This window comes from Equus przewalskii, chromosome 1 (genome assembly GCF_037783145.1).
Source record: "Equus przewalskii isolate Varuska chromosome 1, EquPr2, whole genome shotgun sequence".
Classification (NCBI taxonomy): domain Eukaryota; kingdom Metazoa; phylum Chordata; class Mammalia; order Perissodactyla; family Equidae; genus Equus; species Equus przewalskii.
In genome coordinates, this window is record NC_091831.1 from 28,964,723 (window position 1) to 28,989,250 (window position 24,528).

Sequence of the window (24,528 nt, forward strand, 5' to 3'; positions counted from 1 at the left end):
TAATAATTGAATTTTTAAACAATAATGATCGTTCTTAATCAGAAAAAAAATGTGAAGACCATATAAGAACATTACAGATAGATGACTACATTAGGTTTCAATCAGAAAAGCAAACATAGGTTGTATGTACTACAGTGTTTATAAAAACACACGGACCAGTCTTGTGTCCTTTTCATTATGCCTAAGATACTAAATTTTAAGACGGGGTTGGATTACCTAAGGTGTGAAACATGAGGAATTAAACAAGAACTTTCCCCAGGAGTATGGATCATGGTACTATGGGAAGAATAGAATAATTCAAAATGAAAATCTTAATATGGGAGATAATTCAGAAATGTCTATCTGGAGACATCAGATATAGCAGGAAAAAAAAAAAAAGGGTTGGCCCAGTGGCTGAGTGGTTAAGTTTGTGCACTCTGCTTCAGCAGCCTAGGATCTTGCTAGTTTGGATCCTGGGTGCGGACATGGCACCGCTCGTCAGGCCACGCTGAGGCGGCGTCCCACATGCCACAACTAGAAGGAGCCACAGCTAAAAATACACAACTATGTACCGGGGGGATTGGGAGAAAAAAAGCAGAAAAACAACAACAAAAAAGAAATGTCTATCTGAAGTAGCCTGACATCATCAGTTTAATTTTGAAGGCAAATATTTCTAAACAAAAAAAAAAGTAGACTGGGAGAAGAGAAGATACCAGCTAAGAGCTGGCCCATTTGGTATTTAGTGACCTTGATATCTTACTAATGTATTACACTGTTGCCAAGTTGTGATGGCTAAGTTCTATTCCAATAAGTTCTATTCTACTAAGTTCGTTCCAGAATGAACATTTACAGACAAATAATTCTTGTCAATGATATGGTTGCAAGGTTACTATTACTTCCCTCTATCCAGTGTACAATGGGATTTCTATAGCAAATCCAAAGTTAACTTTTACTAAGTTTTCTCCTATATAAAGAATGTTCATGCATTCCATCAATAGTGACACTTCTTAAAAACAAAAAAATCACTAAAAACTACCCACCCGTTGTCCAGAAGAAAAAGAATGGGAACAACTAACTTCACCAACTAAATGAAGAAGAATGTAGGTCAGGTAATATGCCTGTAAGGAAAATGAATAAAATAAACATCCATGAATTAGCTGGCATAGATGACAATCCAGTTTACACATTAGGAAAGCTGCCCAGGAAGGATTAAGGATTTGCTAAAGTCAACTAAGCTGGTAAATGGGGAAAAGCCAAGCATTTAACCCAGGCTTTCTGATTTCTAACTCAAGTGCATTCCATTTACTACCTCAGGACTGCACTAGTAAAGGGCCAGAAAATATACTCCCAGTGTTAATTACCAAAAACCATCATTTTACCTCAATTCTCAACTTTCAAGTTTTCCTGAATAATTTCATGACAGCAAAAATAAAAAATATCATTCACTTTATAGTTGTGCTTGCTAGAATGTATCTAGTCTCTAATTCCAGAAATGCCTATGCTATCAGTGTTAGGAAGTTATGCTCATATGTACTCTTTTGAGATGACCTAGCCCTGGATACCTGCTTTTCAAGTTCCAAATGAAGACTCTCGTCAATAGTGCCATTTGGTTGTTCAGTCCTTTTCTTCAAGACCATTTTCTTCAACAAATCAGAAGGCTTCATTTGCACAAGATAGCGATGTAGGACTGATACCTATCAAAAGAAAGAGGAGATACTGAATATTGCTAAGGAATACAGTTGCTCTTTCTTAGGCTACCTTTCTTCAGTGTGTCCTCTGTTCATTTTGCCTTCTTTAATTTTGCCCCTTTAGTTTTCTTTATAGTCCAGTGATATCCATTTCTCCTTTACTTAAAAGGCCTCAATTGGGGCAGGCCCGTGGCTGAGTGGTTGGGTTCGCGCGCTCTGCTTCAGCGGCCTAGGGGTTCGCTGGTCCGGATCCTGGGGGCGGACATGGCACCGCTCATCAGGCCGTGCTGAGGCGGCGTCCTGCGTACCACAACTAGAAGGACCCACAACTAGAATATACAACTATGTACCAGGGAGCTTTGGGAGAAAAAGGAAAAATAAAATCTTTAAAAAAAAAAAGTCTCAATTGCTTAAAAGGGATTTTAAATGAAATATTTAGTACTTGTAATTGAGGACAAAAGCTTAAGGGGGAGACCAAATGGCATAACAATAGAGGTCAAAGGGAGTGCTTTCTCTGTGAAATTATTTGAAAGTTGAATCTCCCTGTGAGCAGAAGTTATTGAATTTTGAAAAGAATTCTTTTTTGATGGCAGTAAATACACTGAAAGGATTAAGAGCTATTTGCTAATTACTCTGGTGGCTCAGGAGTGGTCCCCATATATCTGGAATCAAATCTACCTCAACTTTACTAATGCAGAAACCAGCCGTCCCTTTCCATCTCTCTGTCCCACAGCACGCTGTGCATATACTTCTATCACTGTGGACTACACTGGACCACAAGGGCTGGTTTATTCTGTTTCAACCACTAGATTATGTTTTCAAGGGCAGAGCCTCTAATTCATTTCTTTATCTCTAGGACCTAATAGAGTATCATGTACTGAATTGCAATTTAAACAAGAACACCACATCTAGATTAGATTCTACGTTAAGTTTTCAAATCCAACTGTGAGTAGCCCCATTAATGTCATTAATGTTGGTAAAAAGCTTTCAGGACTTCTTGGAGTGAAGCTTCCATAGGACATGTTTACACACTCATATATACATGATAAATTCATGACTGAACAAGCAATGGAGGGCAACCACTTTTAAGCTCTTCTGATAAAATTGCTAACCTTGATGAAGTGAACTAATTTAATAAAAAATGTCATATTATGATTTTCCCAGAAGTTTTAATACATTAATTCATCTAATTGTCTACAACCATCCTCTGTGGTAGAGAGTGCGATACCACCTCCATTTCACAGATGAAGAAACTGGATCTCATTAGTTAAGTACCATTCTACAGAATACATGAATAGGGGCTGGCCCCGTGGCCGAGTGGTTAAGTTCGCGCGCTCTGCTGCAGGCAGCCCAGTGTTTTGTTGGTTCGGATCCTGGGCGCGGACATGGCACCACTCATCAAACCACGCTGAGGCAGCGTCCCACATGCCACAACTAGAAGGACCCACAACGAAGAATATACAACTATGTACTGGAGGGGCTTTGGGGAGAAAAAGGAAAAAAAAAAAAAAGAATACATGAATAGTATTATGCCCGAGAGTTGAGATCTAACCCCAGGATTCTGACTCAGGATTCATCACTTTTCCCTACACCTCACCAACTCTCCATTTATTAAAAGAGAACAAAAATGTTATTTATACCTGCAGGTTACTGGCATTGGGGATATCTTCATGTTTCTCATCCAAAAGCTTTGAAATAATCACTAGGCTGAGGCACTGTCTCAGTTGCCTGGAATTAGAATTTAAAAGTATTTAGAATGTATTTTAATCAATATTGCTTGAGAAGCAAATGAAGGAGCCAAAAGGAGTTCTTCTAATTGGAAACAGCTAATCCTTCAAGAGAAGGGTATTCAAGAAGATATGAGCTTTAACAAGACAGTATAATTTTCATGTAAAATATTTCTACATAAAGCTAGAGTTGCCTGAAGCTCAGGCAAATCATTAAAGAGCCTTTATCTTTGACCTTGCTGATTTACTGATAGAAAATCTATCTTACTGCTGGAATTTATTTTTACTAAAGCAAAGAAAATGCTATTTCATTCACTTTCATGGTATGTACCATGTAAATTATCAGATAAGCTAAAATTAAAAATCAAGAATATTACAAAATGATCTAAGTTAAGTGTCAGAATCAGAATGCCAATGCCTTTTCCCACAGCTGAATATGAAATAAAAGACTCTGGTCTAACAGTCAAGGAGTGATGAAAGGAAATAAAGGTCCCAAAAGCTTTCCATTCATGTAAACATTATAAAATTTTCTTAATATCTAATTCTCACTTTTCAGTACCTTCCACGTGACGTCCAGTTAGGCACCAGCTGTACCAACCACAGAAGATTGTGGGGATGACTGGAGAGTTCACTTATGGCCAGACAGAGTTCAGGCACCTGAAAACAAAGAATGAACAAGATTTTTCAAATAAGACAATGGAGTCAAACATCTAATAGATTATCCACATCTCTTCTTGCCCTAATGGAAGTGTTATTACAATAAGAACACTCATTTTTAGAAACAGCGTGGAGTTTAGAACCTGCTAAAATGTACACAGTACAGAGATTCAGTCTTAAACTCTACAACAGACTAACCAGATACATTTATCAGAATTTCATCTGGCATTCATGTTTTGTGCTACATCACATCTGTATCTGTATTTAAACAGTACTTCTTGGAAGAAAAAAGTAATCTAAATACAAATACCAGTTCCGAAAGGTGTACAATGAGAGTTGCAGAAGATCAACATATTCCTGACCTGGGATTTCTTGCATTTTAGGGATCCTCAACTATTCTAGTATTTAAAGTCTAACAGAATTGCTTCAAACTAATCCCTGAGTAGGGGAAGGAAGTATGGGATGAGGGTAACAGACAAGACAAGATTGATTATGTTGTGATAATTGTTGAAGCTGGGTGATAGGTACTTAGGGGTTCATTACATTCTTCTCTCTACTTCTGCACATGTTTGAAATTTCCCACCACAAAAGGCTGAAAAATATATTTAAAAACTTAACAAAAATTATATATGGCTGCATAAGTTCAACTCAAATTCTTGTTGTATACGTGACTCATTCCACCACTTCATTTAGGTCTCTGCTCAAAGGTCACTTCTGAAAGGACTTCCCCGACTGCCTCATCTGCAATAGCAGAGCACCCCTGCCTTGCTACTCTCTATACCCATGTCCTGCTTTATTTTAATCTGTAGCACGTATTAGAACTTGACCTACTATAACCTACACTTTGTTTATTATCTAACCCACTGACTAGGATAAAACTGCTATGAGGACAAGGATTTTATCTTTCTCACAGCTGTATCTCTAGCACCTACATTATAATATACTTGGCCCACAGCAAATCCCCAATAAACACACTTTTTTTATTGAAAGAATAGCTGCGGTTTTAGAAAAGATTCAGTTATCACAAATTTAAATAATACAGTTCCAACAAAGACAGTCTCTTCCTCAGTTTATTTTTCATCTGCCAAAGATCTTAACTGAGCTTAGAAACTATTAATTCTGCATACACTATGAAAGTCAAATTGTGATGCTATACCAAAAAAACCCAATACTAAAGTTTTAAGTCACATTACCTTTGTGTTCCAATCTCTGATGTTTTTCATCAAGTTTATCAGGAGGCTTTGAAAGTCCACTAGAGGAATCTGTTTCAGCTGTTTCTCCAAACTCATTTTAAACAACATTAAAATCAGCAACATTACCTCACGATCCTGGTAACCTTCTGGATGTATAGATGTACACAAGCCTAGAAACTGTGAAACAAATGCAGAGACAAAACAACTTAAGGAGATACATTTTACTTGAAGAGCTTAAGTTACAGAAACTTTTTGACAAAAAATGCAAAAGAGAACTATAAAGAAAATAAAACATTAGCCGTCTAGAAAAAAGAAGGCAAGAAACAGTCATGCTAACAGTTGAGTTAGGTGACTGGATAAATATTTTCTTCTCCATTTTTGATTTTCAAGATTTTCTTCTTAACAGTTCAATATCATTGATTTGATTCAGCCACTAAAAATGTTTTAACACTGTTACTAATTCTTGATCACTAAGTTACATTGTAAGTAATAAGTTTTTCGTCATACATCCTCTAAAAAATTATTGGTTTCAAAAAATATTAGTTTCAAAAAGGTTTTTGGTAAAAGTATTCCTAGAACTATTTTAATTACATAACTCCAATCTAAAGTTCCCTTTCACTCCTAATATTAAAACAAAAATAAAAACAACCTCTAACACAAAGATTATTGCTAAAAAATTTCAGAGACTGGAAATCACTTGGTAAAACACTAGTGATTTTGTTTTAAAACATTAAGCACAAAACTAAAGAGTTCCATCTCTGTGCTAAAGACATACAAAAGAGTTTTTTCCTACCTTAACTACATTTAAAATGTTGGTTTCAGGAAGAGCTGAAAAAATTGGCTTAAAAGATGAATCTTCACTTCCTTTTTCCCCCAATGTCATCTGTGTTTCAGAACTATTAAAAAGTGAATAAAGCAATAGGAAATTAGGCACAAAATAATTACTTTAAGAAATACTGAAAAGTAAGTTTTATTGAGGTATAATTTACATACAATAAAATATACCCATTTTAAGTTTTGATAAATGTATATATACTAGTGTGACCAGCATCTGAATCAAGAAATAGAATATTCCCATTACCCCCAAAAGTCCCTTCATGCCAGATCCAAGTCAATCCACTATCTCCCACTCCAGGTAAATACCAATCTGATTTCCCTCTCTACGGATTAGTTTTCCCTTGAACGCTACTTTTTATAAGGCACTATCCTCGTGGCTCTTGGTGTCAGAGAGCTATGTAGAGAAGGTGGCTCTCACTACAAAGAACTCATAATATTTAAAGGCCTCATGACTGGCCTAAAGAAACTGCCAAGGCAATATAAAGAAACAATTCTTTTTTTTTTTTTTTTAAATATTTTATTTGTTTTTTTTCCCCTTTTTCTCCCCAAAGCCCCCCCGGTACATAGTTGTATTATATTCTTCGTTGTGGGTCCTTCCAGTTGTGGCATGCGGGATGCCACCCCAACGTGGTCCGATGAGCAGTGCCATGTCCGTGCCCAGGATTCGAACCAACGAAACACTGGGCCACCTGCAGCGGAGTGCGCGAACTCAACCACTCAGCCACAGGGCCAGCCCTGAAGAAACAATTCTAAGCATCCCCATTTTGGTTGAGGTAATCAGTGAAGATTCGTGGAAGAGGAGACACATGAACTTGGCCTTCAAAAAATAGACAATACTTTCTTGTTTAATTTTTTGAATAAATAATACCTTCATATGGTTAAAAAAAAGTCAAAAGGTATCAACACCCAGTATGCTGTGAAGAACTGTCCTCCCAGCACCCATTTCCCCTCCTCACTGACAAGCATGACTAGTTTTAGTCCTTCCTCCCACAGGCATTTTATGTACATACAAATGAATATGAATATACGCCCCCTCCACTTGCAATACAAATGGGAGCATACTATATACTGTTGTGAACCTTTCTTTTTTCACTTAACATATCTTGGAGATATTTCCATAACTATATGTGAAGCACTTTCTTATTTTTAAAAATATCTGCTTGGTAGTCCTGTGTCCTTCTCTAGCTGTAACAACCTAAGGCAAGTTACTTAACCTTTCTGTGCCTGACTCACCTGTAAAATGGGAATGAAAACACTAGCTAATAGTTGTAGTGATATTAAATGAAGTACTATATGTTAAGCCCTTAGAACTGTGCCTGGCACATAGTAAGCAATATGTGTTTGTAGTTGTGATGATTATTATTAAAGCACCATGGTTTATTTAACCCATCCCCTAAGATGGATTGCTCTAATAAACAGTGCTTCAAAAAGTGAGACAGGTAATATTTTGGTGAGCAGTCAGAGGATGGAGGTGAGGGAGCAGCATGAGGAAGGGCCAATGCAACAACGGCTAATGTGGAGGAACAATAAGCAGATCAATTTGGTCAGAAGAAAATAGAAAATAGGTCAGAGACAAACTGTAGAGTCTTAAAAATGAAGTGTAAAGGTTTGAGAATAGGGAGAACGAAGTTCAAGGCTATTTCATAAAAGGAATCTTCCAACAGTGAAAAGAATAAAGATTTTAGAGGTGGAAGCTCCTGGGGGAAAAGAGATTATTGCCAGGCCAGGCATGCAAAGGGGATCTGAATTAGACTGACACTGAGAATAAAAAGGAAGGAACCGCTGTGACATAGGTAGAGGAAGAGGTGAGATGTGAGAACTGATGCAATATAGAATAGAAAGAGGCTGGGACTCAAATTTTAAGTCTGTATATCTAGCAGAATAATGTTTAAGAAAAGAACCATACTAGTATCCTTTAACATCTTACTCTTTCTATCTGAATATTTACACTAACAACCTTCAAATATTTTTTAGTCCAAATCTGCTATTTGTATAGAGACTTGCTATTATGAAGATGCATATACAAACCAGCAAAAACGGGTAAGTTGCACGTGAGCCCTAGTGAGAGAAGAGTGAGTTGTGGTCCTATCTCAACAGGATTCAGTCTTGTGCCCATGTTGTTGGAACAGGCATTTCATTACATTTCATTCACTCCTTCACCAGCTCGCCCCTGCATGCCTATGCTCAACTCTGCCTACCACTACACAGCAAAAGTGACGACAGCTACCTCCTCCCTGCTCCGTTCACCACACCTGACTGAGGCAACTCTTCAGTTGGTAAGCAACTAAAAAGAAAACCCTATTTTGCTAAATGTTATTTGTGTTTACTATGTCTTATTGCAATCATTATATATCTTTATTTCATTATTATGGTATCTGCTCACTATAGTGAAGAAAAAAAAAATTCAAATCTGTTGCATACAACGTGCAAAATTACCACACACTGAGTTCATTAAATGTTAAATAATAAAACAGTTCATATTTTATTTTTTTAAATATAGGTGTTTGAGTATTTTAGTTATGTCTAGGGTTTTTGGATGGGCTAGGAAAGCATTATTTTTCCTATGTAAAGTGATGGAATATAGCCTTTATCTGACAATTTCCATCATATTTTCAGATACAGATTACAACTGAGCAACAAGAGATCCAGTGTGGGGTATAAAGAAAACTGGAGAGAAGAAGAGTTTGGTTTTAGATATACCAAGTAATAAGAATTTGCATTTTTCTCAGAAGTGAAGATGAATATATTCTCACAATGTTTAAGAACTGTTTTTATTTCTTTTTCTGTGATCAGTCTATTCATTTCCTTTGTTCATTTTTCTAATAGGCTATCAATCTGTTTCTTATTAATTTGAAATTAAGCCTGTGATCAGAGTTTATATGTACATATACACAGACATACATACATATATTCATAGATATATCCCCCTCCCCCATTCTGAGGTTTTTCTTTTGACTTTGTTTATGGTGATTACTGTCATGGAATTTTTTTTTATATGTGGTCAAATAAGTTAATCTTTCCTTTTATGGCTTTTGAGTGTTAGTTCATACATAAAACCATCTTCCTCTCTTCTAGGATTATAAAAGAAATCTGCTAGTTTCTTCTATTAACTTTATGTTTTCACCATAAACATTTAAATCTTTGATGAATCTATCAGTTTGAGGTATGGATGCAAAATTTTTTTTCAGATGGGGACCCAGTTTTCCAAATACTGGATATAATACCAGATACTGAATAATTCACTCTTTCCTTATATTTTGAAATGCCACTTTTAGCGTTTACTGAGTACCTATATGAATTTGATTCTATTTTGGACTTATTTCATTACACTGATGGAGCTTTGTACCCTTGCACTTGTCCTACACTGTTATCTGCTGAGGCCAGTCCTGCCTCATAACTCTTCTTTCTCAAAACTTTCCTGGATACTATTTTTTCCATATGACTTTAGAGTCACTTGTATAGTCTCAACTCCTCTCCTCCCCACAAAGAATCCAACTGGCATTTCTTATTAGGATCTGATTAAGTCTACAGTTTACCTTAGGGAGCGCTAGTATTTATGACGTTGAATTTTCCTATCTGACAGCATGGTATGCTCTTCCACTTACTAAGGTCTTCTTTTTGTCCCCTAGTAATGTTTACGCATGTGCACACACACACGTTTCTATTTAACTTTATTCCTAGGTATTTCATATATTTTTCTTTTTTAAAGATTTTATTTTTTTCCTTTTTCTCCCCAAAGCCCCCTGGTACATAGTTGTATGTTCTTCGTTGTGGGTCCTTCTAGTTGCCGCATGTGGGACACTGCCTCAGCATGGCTTGATGAGCAGTGCCATGTCCGCGCCCAGGATTTGAACCAATGAAACACTGGGCTGCCTGCAGCAGAGCACGCGAACTTAACCACTCAGCCACGGGGCCAGCCCCCTCATATATTTTTCTTACCACTGTAAATGAAGTCTTTTCTTCTAGTGTATCTTTTGACTAGCTACAGTTCATATATGTGAAGGTTACTAATTTCTCTTTATTAACTTTGTATCCTGGTGTCCATACCAAATTCTCCTCCTTGTTCATCATAGCTTTTCAGTTGACTCAGACTTCTATGTATATATTAAATCACTTCTGCAAATAATAAATCTTTCACCATCTCATTTCCAATTTTTATATCTCTTTTCTCTTGTCCAATTGCTTTGGCCAGTACCTCCAAAACAATGTTAAATAACAATGGGAAGTCTCATTTCTAAAAAAAGTTTAAAAATGTTTAAATGTTTCTATTTTTGCCCTGTTAAACATGATGATGGCTTTTAGATTAAGACAGATGTTAAGAATGTATCCAGGGGCCGTCCCTGTGGCCAAGTGGTTAAGTCCTCACACTCCACTTTGGCAGCCCAGGGTTTTGCTGGTTCAGATCCTGGGCGCAGATGTGGCACTGCTCATCAAGCCATGCTGAGGCAGCGTCCCACAGGCCACAACTAGAAGGACCCACAACTAAAATATACAACTATATAATGGGGGGACTTGGGGAGAAAAGAGCAGCAAAAAAAAAAAGAAGATTGGCAACAGTTGTTAGCTCAGGTGCCAACCTTTAAAAAAAAAAGAATGTATCTAATTCAAGAACCATTTCAACTTTGAGAGATTTAAAAAATCAAGAATGGATACTGAATTTATCAAAGGAATATTAACTGTTATTACATATAAATTGTTTAAAAGAATGTTTTAGAGTTAATTATGAAAATAAAACTTACACAAGATTGTCTTCATTAAAGTCTGGCTGAAGATTCTCCAGAGGAAACAAAGATCTAAAATCAATTCCCATGTTGAAAAACACAGCTGCTATATCAGATAATGATGGGATCCAGGGCCAAACCGGTGAATCACTGAAGGTATCTAGTTAACGAAGAAAATATTTTATTCCAAATCCTAGGTTCACAAACCCACAGTTGCAAGGTGATAATCTGCATGTGAAACATGGACTATTATGATTTTATAGAAAGAACTGGTAATGATATGGTAAGAATACAGTTATTTAGAATGATCATACAGAAATTATACGTCTTTCAAATAAATGTGAAGAAAATGACACTTATGAACAAAATACCTGAGAATGATGGATAAAAGGGTTTAACTCAGGAGGAAGTAACACATTTTGAAAAGACTAGAAATAATAATGGTAAAATACCAACTACTGCTAACACAGGAAGATTTTACTGTCTTCACTGCCTCTATAGTCCCAATCCTCAAAACAAGTGAAAGAGGTAAATCACAAGACTTGTTTCATTATAAGGGATCTCAAAGGTAAGAAAGCAACTTCCACATTTTTGCAGTGGATACTTTCAATCTCCTCAGTGCATAATTAGTACAACACTGTTGCTCACCAACAAGCTAATTAAAGTTAATTGGCTAAATAAATAAACATAACTATTTCCACTTACTCAGCACAGTAAGCTATGACTTGGTAAATATTAGGTTAGGGCTGCCATTTGCAAGATCTTATACCCTTTTTCTCAATGCAGCTAAAAAAATGCAGATATTCATTTTTGATTGGAGTTTCATTTCATTAAAGACTTTACAAAAATTATTTTTTATTCTTTATTTCCCAGTATCCTGATGTTTAACAATATAAGAGACCATGTACACACCAACCAGTAATTCACACTGTTAATCACAGTAAATTTATACACTCACCATTTCTAATTGTTATTTCCATCAGTGTACTTAAAATCTGCACGGACACAATACAGTTTGTATGAACCGACATCATCTGTCAAAAGTAGATAAACGATAAAGACAGAATAAAGAAAACATATGAGCATTTACTACTTGCCAGGCACATATAAAGGTGTTTTATGTGCATTTCATTTAATACTTACAATAACCTTATGAAGTGGTCATACATTACACATATGAGCAAAGAGGCTCAGAGAGATGAAAATACTCTACCCAACATAATACATGAGGAGCTGGAATTTAAATCCAAGTCTGATTGCAAAGTCAGGGTCTTTACCATTCTAACATGCTGCTTGTTTTTACAACTTTCATTTACAATTAGACAAATATAACATTTGAATTATCAAAAAATGCCTTTCTTGTTCACATGACGCCATGAAACCCAAAACCCATAAAGGAAAAGGCTGCTAGGTTGAATCACATCACAGACAGAAATCAAACCATAAACTAGTAAAAATATTTGAAAAGATACAAATATGCAAATTAATATACCAATATACTTTTTAAAAGATGTTCAATATCATTAGTAATCAAAAAAATGCAAAGGAAAATGATAAGATATCATTAGTTGACTTCAAGATTGGTAAAGATCAAGAATATTGATAATCTTCAGTGTCTACAAGAGTACTAGGAAAGACATAGTATGCCCAGTCTGAGTGTAATTTGGTAAAATTTTTAAAGTAATTTGGTAATGTTTATGCAAAGTTATTGTCCTTATGCTTTGATTGAGTCAGCTTTTTTACACATAGGAATTTACATGCAGAAGCATGTAATTAATTTTAATTTTTTGGAACAAAATCTCAACTTAAAAAAAAACATTAAAAAAAAATTATATACTTAGGGCCAGGCCCGGTAGCCTACTGGTTAAGTTTGGCACGCTCTGCTTCAGCGGCCTGTGTTTGGTTCCTGGGTGCAGACCTGCACCACTCGTCTATCGGTGGTCATGCTGTGACAGTGGCTCACATACAAAATAGAGGAAGATTGGCAAAAGATGTTAGCTCAGGGTGAGTGTTCCTCAGCAAAAACAAAAACAAAAACAAATTATATACTTACATATTGAAAGTAATTTTAAATGGTTTTGTAGAGGAAAACATACTATATTTCTGCCACTTTCTCTTTGTCTTTTGAGCCATGGATTATGATAATAAATTTAAATCTAAACTGTAAGGGGGAATAACCCAAACTCTAATTTCAATCAGGCATATGGCTTGTGTCATTTCAAAATCAACCTACGTGAAAAAATGTCTTGGCTATGATGTTTGTGTTGTTATGCTCTGCCACTAGGGGGCAGCGCCATTCAAAGACATTGGACACAGGACACGTTTTTGATGATGATCTTTTTGTGAGGGGTGATGAATTATAAGGGCAACACAGTACTTTGAGATAAGTAAGTGTGTAAAGAAGTGTATATAACAATCTAATGTCTATCAACTGAGACTGGGTTAAATAAATGGTACAGCACTATAAAGGAATACTATAAAGCCATTAAAAAGGATGATAATGTATGGATACTGAGATGAAAATACTCAATAATTTGTTATCTGAAATAAGTTATAAGATAGCAGATATTCTGTTTATATTGTTTACAGCAATCTATGTACATACAGAGAACAATCTAGAAAACACTGACCAAAAATTCATAGCCCCTGGAGATTGGGAGGAGTTCAATGTTTTCTTTTTAATCTCCCTTTCATTTTACTTGAACTTTTATCAATCACATATGAATTCCCTTTAAAAAGAGCATTAAAAAAAAGTAGTAAACTGTCTTTCTGGTTTACTACATTAGACACATGATAAAATCACAAAGATGCAAACATTTTAATAATTAAATTTACAAAATATTAGGACTATAGAATTAAAATGAATTCTGACATACTTTCTAAAAAACAGTTATGAGTTGGTAAGTCTCTCCATCATGAAAAATGGACTTGGAATTGAAAAGGAGTAACAAGACAAAGTGTCTTACACAGAAAAAGGGCTCAATGAATGATTAATAGTCTGGTTTTCAAAGAATAAATATGAAGAGTATAAAAAACTGGTTACACAAAGATATGCTTATATGCCATCATTAGGCTTTTAAAGGCTATAATGATGGGCCCACATAAACAAGATGAAAATTAACACAGATAAATGCAATGTTGTACTCGTAAGTTTAAAAAAAGATATATTATATAATTAGAGAATAATGAAGCCCTGCTGTGACAGCAAATGAAATTTTGAATAAAGAGAAATATGTGTCGGGGCCAGCCTGGTGGTGTAATGGTTACGTTCATGTGCTCTGCTTCAGCGGCCCAGGGTTCGCGGGCTTGGATCCTGGGTGCGGACCTACACACAGCTCATTAAGCTATGCTGTGGCAGTGTCCCACATACAAAAATAGAGGAAGATGGGCACAGAGGTTAGCTCAGTGACAATCCTCCTCAAGCAAAAAGAGGAAGATTGGCAACAGATGTTAGCTCAGGGCCAATCTTCCTCAACAAGTAACTAACTAAATAAATAAACAGAAATATGTGGGTGGGGTAGATAGCTAAGAGTCTTGCTGGAAACTGTTGGTAAGAAAGACCTTATCTGGAATATACATCTGTTTATGGGGGGAAGGGCGAAACACTTTAGGAGTGACACTGACAAGCTAAAGGTCATTCAGAAAGATAATCAGTAAAGGGACTGGAAATTTAATAACTGGAAAATGTTTAGTGTGAGGAGAGAAGAAGGTCATGATGGTTGTTTTAAAATAACTGAAGGACTATTAGATGAGGCAGATTCTGGGAAGCTGTAAGAACAGATAATAAGTACCACTAGATAAAAGCCATAGGGAGGCAAATTTTGATTTAATTAGGACTGTTTAAAAAAAAAATTACTGGGGTCCAAGTGGTGAGCTCCTAACCACCAGAAGCAAACATTCCTGCCCCACAGTCTGCACCACTTGTATTCTCTCTGCCTAGAATGCTCTTTTCTGCAAGTCTCATTCCACCACTTTCTTCAGGTCTTTACTCTGACCTCACCTTATCAGTAAGGCCTTCATCAACTACTTTATAAATATATTTATAAAAGCAAACTTTCTTTCCCACCCTGGTACCCTCTACAGCTACCTTGTCCTACTTTTTCTTCACAGCACTTACCATCTGACACAATATATCTATAAATGTGTGCGCACACACACACATATTTATTGTCTGTCTCCTCTATACTAGAATGTGGGTTTCATGAGATCAGAAACACTCATTTTTTCACTGCTGTTCTCTCCAGTGCCTGGCACAATTGGCACTCAAAAATGCCAGCTATATAAAAAAATGAATGAAAAGCTGTACTGGAATATCTAGTTCCTGCTAAATATAAAATTCTTTGAAATGCTACCTTAAAGCCCAGAACAGAAACTCCCTATGCTTTTCCCACTTCTCACTTCACATGTAATAATTATAGTTCTCTGATATTACTGACATTTATAAAGTTACCATGTAGATAATACAAAAATTAAGATAATTATTTAGGGGGCTGGCCCCATGGTGTAATGGTTGAGTTTGGTGTGCTCCACTTTGGCTGCCTGGGCTCTCGGGTTTGGATCCTGGGCATGGACCGACACCACTCATCAGCCATGCTGTTGTGGGACCCACATACAAAATAGAGGAAGACTGGCACAGATGTTAGCTCAGGACGAATCTTCCTCAGCAAAAAGAAAAAAGAAAAGGTAATTATTAAAGGGGATTTAAGAGTTAAGAAAGAATGGGGAAGTGAAAGAGTCAGTTGGATGTGTATCAAATATATATATATATATATGTGGGGAAATACTAGTACACAAGCCAAATCTTAAAAATGTACACAGGTGGGGCTGGCCCCGTGGCCGAGTGGTTATGTTCGCGGGCTCCGCTGCAGGCAGCCCAGTGTTTCATTGGTTTGAATCCTGGGCGCGGACATGGCACTGCTCATCAAGCCATGGTGAGGCAGCGTCCCACATGCCCCAACTAGAAGGACCCATAACGAAGAATATACAACTATGTACCGGGGGGGTTTTGGGGAGAAAAAGGAAAAAAAATAAAAATCTTAAAAAAAAAAAATGTACACAGCTATTTCCATAAAAATGAGGGGAAAAAAGCTAAAACTCCCAGGTATGTAAGCATTAGAATTAGATCTCTTCTTTTTTTTTTTTTTTTTTAAAGATCGGCACCTGAGCTAACATCTGTTGCCAATCTTCTTTTCTTCTTCTTCTTCTCCCCCCAAGAGCCCCCCAGCACATAGTTGTATATTCTAGTTGTGAGTGCCTCTGGTTGTGCTACGTGGGACATCTCCTCAGCATGGCCTGATGAGTGGTGCCATGTCTGTGACCAGGATCCAAACCGGCGAAACCCTGGGCTGCTGAAGTGGAGCGCACGAACTTAACCACTCAGCCACAGGGCTGGCCCCAGATCTCTTCTAAAACTAACTATAATAGTGATTTACCAGTGTGATGAAATGTCTCAAGGCACAACTGACATTACTGACTATCCTGCACACTATCTGCATTAGCATTTCCTTTATAATCTCTTTATATTGACTCTTTTTGCCTCTAACATACTGAAATCATGGGTTTGATGTGCTAGGTTTGTTTTTTCTCTAGTAACATGCAAGGAAGATTATATTTTAAAAGTTTGTTTTTGATTGAGAAATACAGTAGGAGGCGACTATACCCCTCAAACATTTCTCTTACCCGAAACAGCCACTTTAACACAGGGACAGGACACTGGACATAGTGATAGGCAGAGGTAAGGAAGCCTTGTGTTGTCAAAAAAATTTGATCTGTTTTTCCTGATCTGAAAAAACAAAGGAAAATCAATATGACTGTAATTTTCATGGCAAGAAACTTTTAGCACCACTACATCTGACATAATTAGGGAAATGAGCAAGCAAACCATCCACAGTGCATAGAGGTGGACTCTGCCCCTGTATGGATGGGTGACTCACAAAAGAAATTCAACTGACGGCCTAAAGCTGATCCAATCTGTTGGGCTGGCTCCAGATCCATGTGGTGGGCAAATCTACATTAGCTAGCAGTGTTGAGAAGAAGCCTATCAAGTCTCAGGACATGATCTGCTTTTGTCAGATTGGGTTTATACTTCCAAAAAACTCAGGAGCAGAATTAATGAGATCTCTCCGGATTTGAGACATCATGCACTGAAAAAAATTAGACCAGTTTGGGCCTTGTGGTAGAGACTGCTAGTTGCCCATCCCAACATCTACTCTTGCTTTTCCTCTTGGTAACTGAAGTCTGATTTTCAGCTGGGTACACTGGCTGCCTGAAATAAAAATCACTTCCCAGCCTTCCTTGTAGCTAGGTGTGGCATGCTGACTAAGTTCTATCCAACTAACCATAAACAGAAATGTGTGGCGTTTCCTGGAATCTGAATCTAGAGGCTGGAGCTCCAGCAGAACCTGAAGTAACCCGTGCTAAGGATGGTGGAGAAGAAAGATTATTTGGTGAAACACCAGTCCTGGACTTCCCACCTCTGAACTTCTTTCACCTAAGAATGAAATATACTTCTTGTTTAAGGTCCTGTTATTGTCACAGTCTCAAAGTTGCTATTATTCTATACTACTCTTAATTCTAATAAAGGTATGTGATGTGCCAAATGACTATCTTACTCTGCTTCACATAAATAATAAAACACAAAGAGCAACAGTAATAAGTAAGGGGATTAGGAAGCTGGATAGGTCATAATAGAAATTAACCTTTTAGAAGATTACATCAGTCAGAAATCTTTTAGAGTACTTTTTACACAGGAAAAAATAAAATATCTATTTTTCTACTTACTTAAGAATAAGCTTTTCTACAGCACTTTGTCCAATAAAACCAGAGTCTCTTAAATCCAAGGTATACTGATTGAAAATCTTTCCAGAATTGAAGAAATTAAATATTTCTTCACCTGGATGATGATCAGGAATAGCATCTATTGTAACTGAAAATTTCTTTAGAAATTCCCTGAAATAAAAAAAAAAAGTTAATGAATACCAAAGAGTTATACTGCATATGAGTTTGTATGTAAAGTTTGCGTCCGAAAAAGACTTTTCTTAGGAGCAATGTTAATTCCAGATTGGAAGACTAGCGTGAGAACACGTGTTTTGCTCCTCCCACTTTTTGCTAGTAGTTAGTCCAGAGCCACTAGTGTCTGTGTGAAGAGAAACAATAACCAGGAGAAAAGACAAAAGATGTAACCTGGCCTTAACATCTGCCTTTCAAATCCATCACAGATGGATGAGAATCCCACCACAGATCATTCACTAAGTAAACAACCATCAGTGGCCCATTTATTTTACAAAAACAAAGTTTTTAAATGTATAAACTTAATAGCGTGTACAGCATTTTTCATACGTACCTGTGCTCTTCTAAGAGGCCATCCTCATCATCCGTACTGTCTTCATCTCCAATTCTGACTGCAGATTTAATGCCTCGGCCCTGCCTTATGTCTTCCTGCAGTTGCTTCTGCAGTTCATCTAGCCTGAGAAATCAAAGAATGTTATAATAAATGGTTTACCCTAAAAATTAAAAAATCTTTAATTTACATCTAAAAGCAGCACCAAGGAAAACTCCCATTAAATACCGTTAGATGACAAACTTTGTTACGCTATAGGTCAAATCATGTCTCCCAAATATATCATGATGTACAATATACTAGACTACCTTCACTAAAACAGAGAAAATCAATTTCAGGTCTTAGGCTTTTACCCAGCTACCAGTACCACATTAGAATAATGTTCCATAGTATAAAAGATGTGAATATTTCTTTATAGCTAGGACTTCAAGAATGATGCCCAATTCATTTACAGAAAAGCAAAGGAGAAACGGCAAAGCATAAATGTCACTAATTTGATTATCCCCTCTAATCTTTAATGCTCACTGACTTCTAGTAGACCAACAACCTGATAATGTTAACTAGGTTTTCTAGCAGCAGTAGTCATTATCATTGTTGTCATCCTTATCATCAAAACACCCAAAACAGGGGCCAGCCCGGTGGCGCAGCAGTTAAGTTCGCACGTTCCGCTTCTTGGCGGCCTGGGGTTCACTGGTTTGTGATTCTGGGTGCAGACATGGCACCACTTGGCACGCCTTGCTGTGGTAGGTGTCCCGCACATAAAGTAGAGGAAGATGGGAACGGATGTTAGCTCAGGGCCAGGCTTCCTCACCAAAAAAAAGAGGAGGACTGGCAGTAGTTATCAGCTCAGGGCTAATCTTCCTCAAAAACAAAAACAAAAACAAAAACAAAAAAACACCCAACACATACTGAGAACTTACTATGTGACAGGCACTGTAATAAAGACTTTATATATTAGCTCTTTTTTTTTTTTGAGGAAGATTAGCCCTGAGCTAACGGCTGCCAATCCTCCTCTTTTTGCTGAGGAAGACTGGCCCTGAGCTCACATCCGTGCCCATCTTCCTCTACTTTATATGTGGGACGCCTACCACAGCATGGCTTGCCAAGTAGTGCCATGTCCGCACCTGGGATCAGAACCGGCGAACCCCAGGCCGCCGAAGCGGAATGCACGCACCTAACTGCTGCACCACTGCGCCGGCTCCTGTATTAACTCTTTTAACCCTCACAACAACCTCATGTGGTAGTTTATGTTACCCATTTTATACCTGAGGAAACACACTTTAGAAAAGCTAACTTGTTCAAGCTCACACTGCCAGGAGCTGGGATTCAAAGCCAGAGTCTAGCTCTGGAGTCCTTGGCTATATTGCTTGCCAAGATAAAGCTATTTTAACCAAGGTCTTTATTCCCAGTCCCACAGTAAGTACAAGATAATACAATAGTAAATAACCAGTAACTGTACTGCTCTATCACTATAGAAAAGAGTCAATCATCAGATCAAACCAGCTTCTCTACCTTTGGTCTGTGCAATATTCAATTTTAAATAAGCAACTTCAGATTTGACATCACGAATTACATGAATTTATCAAACATTTAAAGAGTCTACAACAGAGATAATTTCTCTAAATCCAGACTATGGATCTAATATTGTCTGCAATTCCTATGGTTATCAAGTTTGAGAAACGTATATAACAACTTCAAGCCAGTTGGGCTTTTAGCAAAGTTCTCTGGGCTAGTTTCAAGAATATTCCTTGAATTAATAAGGAATATATATTTCCCCCCTCATTAGCAAAAGCAGTTTGCAACTAGTCACTGAAATTTCCTTAGGGTCATTATGATCCTCAAACTTTTTGACTTCTGTGTGTGTGTGTGCAGGGGGTTATCAGTCATAATTCTAAACTTCTGCCTCAAAAGAGTAACCTGCTGTAGAAACACCATGTCTGGTTTCAAAACTTGGGACTGAGTGGGCATACAAACATTTTAAAAAATTCTACCTATGCAAACAACAAAGAAACAAACAACCCCATTAAAAAATAGGCAAAGGATCTGAACGGACATTTCTCCAAAGAAGCTATACAAATGGCCAATAAGGACAAAAAGATGCACAATGTCATTACGGAAATGCAAATCAAAACTATAACGAGATATAACTTCATACTCATTAGGATGTTTATCATCAAAAAACCAGAAAATATCCAGTGTTGGTGAGGATGTGAAGAAACTGGAACCCTTGTGCCCTTCTGGTGGAAATGTGAAATGGCGCAGCCTCTATGGAAAACAGTATGGCAGTTCCTCAAACTGGCATAGAACTACCACATGATCCAGCAATTCCACTTCTGGGTATATACCCAAAAGAACTGAAAGTGGGGTCTTGAAGAGAGATTAGTACACCCAGGTTCACAGTAGCAATATTTACAATAGCCAAAAAGTAGAAGCAACCCAAGTGTCCAGCAATGAATGAAGGGATAAACTAAACGCGGTGTACACACACAATTATTCAGCCTTAAAAAGAAAGGAAATTCTGACAAATGCTACAACATGGATAAACCTTGAAGACATTATGCTAAGTGAAATAAACCAGTCATAAAAGGACAAATACTGTATGACCCCATTTATATGAGGTACCCAGAACAGTCAATTTCATAAAGACAGAAAGTAGAAAAGTTCTGTAGAGGGATGGTGGTGTTGATTGCACAACAATGTAAATGCACTTAATGCCAGTAAACTGTACATTTCAAAATGACTAAAATGGTAAATTTTATGTCATATATTTTATTACAATAAAAAAACACAAAAGAAATTCTACCCATGCTTTTGATCAAGAATTGCAGCTATCAGTCAGATATTAGTTGTGGTAAGTAGAAACAAATTATATTATTAATTAATGCAGTATACTATAAAAACTTGGATCTTCTGATCCAGCCTATGAATGAGAACACCTTATTTTCTAACATAGTTGACAATAAAACAGTTATAAATAGTACTAGCACAAAATGCATGCTAATTTCTCATGATTTCTTAAGGTAAATTAAAGGCTAGTCCCACAAACAAGCAGTACGTTAAATTTAGCTGGGTAGTGATGCTAACTAACCTTTGTGTGTCTTCCATCTCCTTCACTAGACGCTCTAAAGTATTTGTATAAGTCCCACTACAAACGTGTTCCTAAAACAAGAAGAAAATTTAGGAATACTTTATAACATAACCTTTGCAGATGAATTGGGATGTTTTAAGTTATTCAGAGTACTAAAGAATATTTTCTATTTCAATAACCTGGGCCAGGAGGATACCTTTCTTAATAGAATTTTCACCATCATGCTTTAAATCTAGTATTTTGTACTGCAGGCAATTTGATTTTACCATCTATTAGGAAAGGCACTACTTATAAAACCGTGCTAGCCTTAGGAATTGACTGCAAACACCCAAGGGCTCCATGGCTACCCTGTCTTTATTTTTAAATTCTATTTTAGTGGAATCACACTACTAATTTTTAGGTGTTACCATGGAACATTAACACCTTCCCCACCAAATTTTACAGACATATTAGAATTTAATTCAGCTTATTCCCAAATTAGAATGAAGCACTTTATAAATAAAATTGCACACCACAATTAACAACATTTCTACACTCTACCTTCATTTACAGCAGTGGTCTCCAAAGCAGAGGGTGTGCAAGGTGATCCATTGGGGTGCAGGAAGAAAATAATAGAACTTCTATTTATATGGAACTTCTAGAGAAACTCCAGTAGAACTTAGTCTATAGTAACTTCTACATAACTTCTATAGGAAAATACTTTTTTATTCTTCCTTTTAAAAAAATTCTGTTTTTGCATATGCCTTAGAAAGTATACAGTAGTATAGTGGTACATGTATATAATCCATAAATATACATATATATTGGGGTACATGCTCAAAAATTTTTTTACTAATAGAAGTGTATGTGATCAAAAAAGTTTGGAGACCACTGATTTACGGTTATAAAACTAAAAATACGAGAAACCCATTAATCAAACAAGAACTATACCAGTTTCAGTACAATTATGAATCATAACAAATAATGAATTCTAAACCAAGTTCTAAGAATCTATCCCTCTTCCACTAATCGATCCGTCCTCCCTCTTCAAGTAAAGATAAATGTCACAGAATACTTACTGTATACTCTGATGACTGAGGTCTAAGCCCCTTGGAAAGAGCGGGAGGCTTTCCTGTAGTTGCAGGAGTCTGATTGAAGTTCAAAGCCATTATTTCTTCCAGTGATTTTAATGTTTCCTCTTCCTCATCACTGTCTAGGTTGTAACCTAAACTTTCTTCATCACTATCAAAATCACCCCTTAATTTTCTTTTCAGTGCATTGCTACCTGCATTGGAATTTCCTGAACTCGCTTTATCTGAAGGGGCTTTATCTGAAGGCGCTGTAGGGCTCGGGATACATGGCACAACTTCCAAAGCAGCCGGGGGAGACTTTGCAGGAGTGCCATATTCTGAACGCAAAGATCCCCCACAGACTTTCCCTGAAGATACGTCAGAATCAGCCTTATTATTGTTAGTCTTTGCTTTGTGTTCCTTGTGTTTGGAGGCCTCTGTAGAATGCCCAGAACACTCTTTAGATGAGGAATGCTCTTTATCTTTTTTAGGAACTGGAAGAGTGCAATTTTTAGCATTTAACGGTACCCGAGAGGAACCAGCACTTGGAACATGGGAAAGTAAAGGTAGAAGTTTTGTCTCCTTTGATGCCACAGAGCTGGCAGTTTTATTTTTCTGAAGGTTGCTAGCTTTTTTAACTGCAGACTTCTCCTGAGGTAAAGATAAGTGGGGTTTCTGCATCTTAGTCTCTTTGGTACTTGCCACACGTATTTGGTCACTATTCCTGGAAGAATGGTGGCCAGAATTTGAAGGTGCCAAGCCTGCAGAGGAGCAATCAGCTTCTTCAGTCGGTTCCTTGGATATGTCTTCCAAGCGCAACACCCCACCAGGGGTCTTCAGTGCAATGTGTTTTATAAACTTCTCTCTCGGATGCGGTGTGTCAGGACGCTTCTCGAGGAAGGACTCTTTTGCTTTTGGCATTATAGATTCTCTTGTGCTTTTCAGATCTGAGTCCACAGAGTTCCTTTTTCTTTTGTCAGGGAATTTATTCTGCTTAGAGCCTGCTAAAATTTAATTTTTGCCAGATTAGTGAGAAGCATATTTTCCTATCTTAGTAAAGTTTATTCAATGGGTGTCTAGAACACTGACAAAATGTCTAAATTCTAAAAGTTTAGGCTGAGATTATTCACCATATATAGAATGAAGAAAAAGAGTTAATATCATCATTTATTTATTAACTGATAAATACTGGTGCCCAAGAAATTTAAAGCTAATGAAAATGCTTGTTTTCATTCCAAAGCTATTAAACAGAATTAAAGGTGTCACTCCCCCAAACATAAAAAACTGTATATTTGTATCAAAGAAAGGATTCCAAAGGCACTTTCCTTCAAAGTACATACACTCTTTCTTAAACCAAGGACTACCTGGTTCCAGAAATGTAACACTTCTACATCTAAATTTATAGTACCTTAAAACACATATACCATAACAAGTTGAAGGCAGACAAATTTTAATTTCTCAATTAAAAAAAACTCACCCAAGTCTTTCTCCCTGGTATTTGTTTACTCTTTCCCCTATATCCTTCAAGTCTTCAGCTGTGTTACAGGTTGAATTGTGGTTCCCAAAATATGTTGGAGTCCTAACTCCCAGAACCTCAGAATGTGACTTTTATTAGAAACAGGGTCTTTACAGGGCTAATCAAGCTAAAATGAGGTTGTTAGGGTGGGTCCTAATCCAATATGACTGGTGTCCTTATAAAAGGGGAAATTTGGACATGGAGACAGACATGCAGAGGGAAGATGACATGAAGACACACAGAGAGAAGACACCATGTGACTGGAGTGTTTTATCTACAAGTCAAGGAATGCCAAGGATTGTAGGCAAGCACCAGAAGCTGGAAGAGGCAAGGAAGAATTCTCCCTGAGAGTTGTTATAGACAGCAGGGCCCTGCTGACAACCATAATTTTGCATTTTTAGCTTCCAGAACCGTGAGACAATAAATTCTTGTTGTTTCAAGCCACCTAGTTTTTGATACTTTGTTATGGCAGCCCTTAGAAACTAACACAAGCTTTCTGTGTCTCAGGAGCTCCATCCAGAAGGACTTTAATAATCACATATATTCGAGTTAACCAGTTTTTAAAAATTTCTTATTGTGTTGAAAAACGTGATGTTTCATTAATTCCCTCTTAAAACTCATTATTCATTAAAAAATTCTCTACTTATATAATCAGTATTCTCAAAATCAAATTTCTTTCTGCACATGGACAGATGTCCCCAAATCCTCAATAGTTTGACTAAAAAACAAAACAA

General features: G+C 36.9%; 1 protein-coding gene across 5 annotated transcripts in view; it reads right to left on the reverse strand.

Moving 5' to 3' along the window:
• The window catches only part of SLF2 (SMC5-SMC6 complex localization factor 2), a 42,142-nt gene that overhangs the window by 9,007 nt on the left and 8,607 nt on the right, over window positions 1-24,528 (reverse strand). For 2 of the 5 annotated variants that reach the window (XM_070558785.1, XM_008534264.2), the window contains exons 5-17: window positions 22,288-23,279; window positions 21,230-21,300; window positions 18,145-18,267; window positions 17,583-17,750; window positions 16,482-16,584; window positions 11,761-11,836; window positions 10,821-10,962; window positions 6,038-6,140; window positions 5,245-5,421; window positions 3,954-4,051; window positions 3,308-3,395; window positions 1,542-1,673; window positions 1,020-1,097 (exon numbers count right to left, since the gene is read on the reverse strand). In XM_070558785.1, the coding sequence (XP_070414886.1) occupies window positions 1,020-1,097; window positions 1,542-1,673; window positions 3,308-3,395; window positions 3,954-4,051; window positions 5,245-5,421; window positions 6,038-6,140; window positions 10,821-10,962; window positions 11,761-11,836; window positions 16,482-16,584; window positions 17,583-17,750; window positions 18,145-18,267; window positions 21,230-21,300; window positions 22,288-23,279 (2,351 nt within the window). Of the gene's footprint in view, window positions 1-1,019; window positions 1,098-1,541; window positions 1,674-3,307; window positions 3,396-3,953; window positions 4,052-5,244; window positions 5,422-6,037; window positions 6,141-10,820; window positions 10,963-11,760; window positions 11,837-16,481; window positions 16,585-17,582; window positions 17,751-18,144; window positions 18,268-21,229; window positions 21,301-21,769; window positions 23,283-24,528 lie in introns of all 5 variants that reach the window. The other 3 variants (XM_070558774.1, XM_008534263.2, XM_070558789.1) reach the window with 2 other exon arrangements.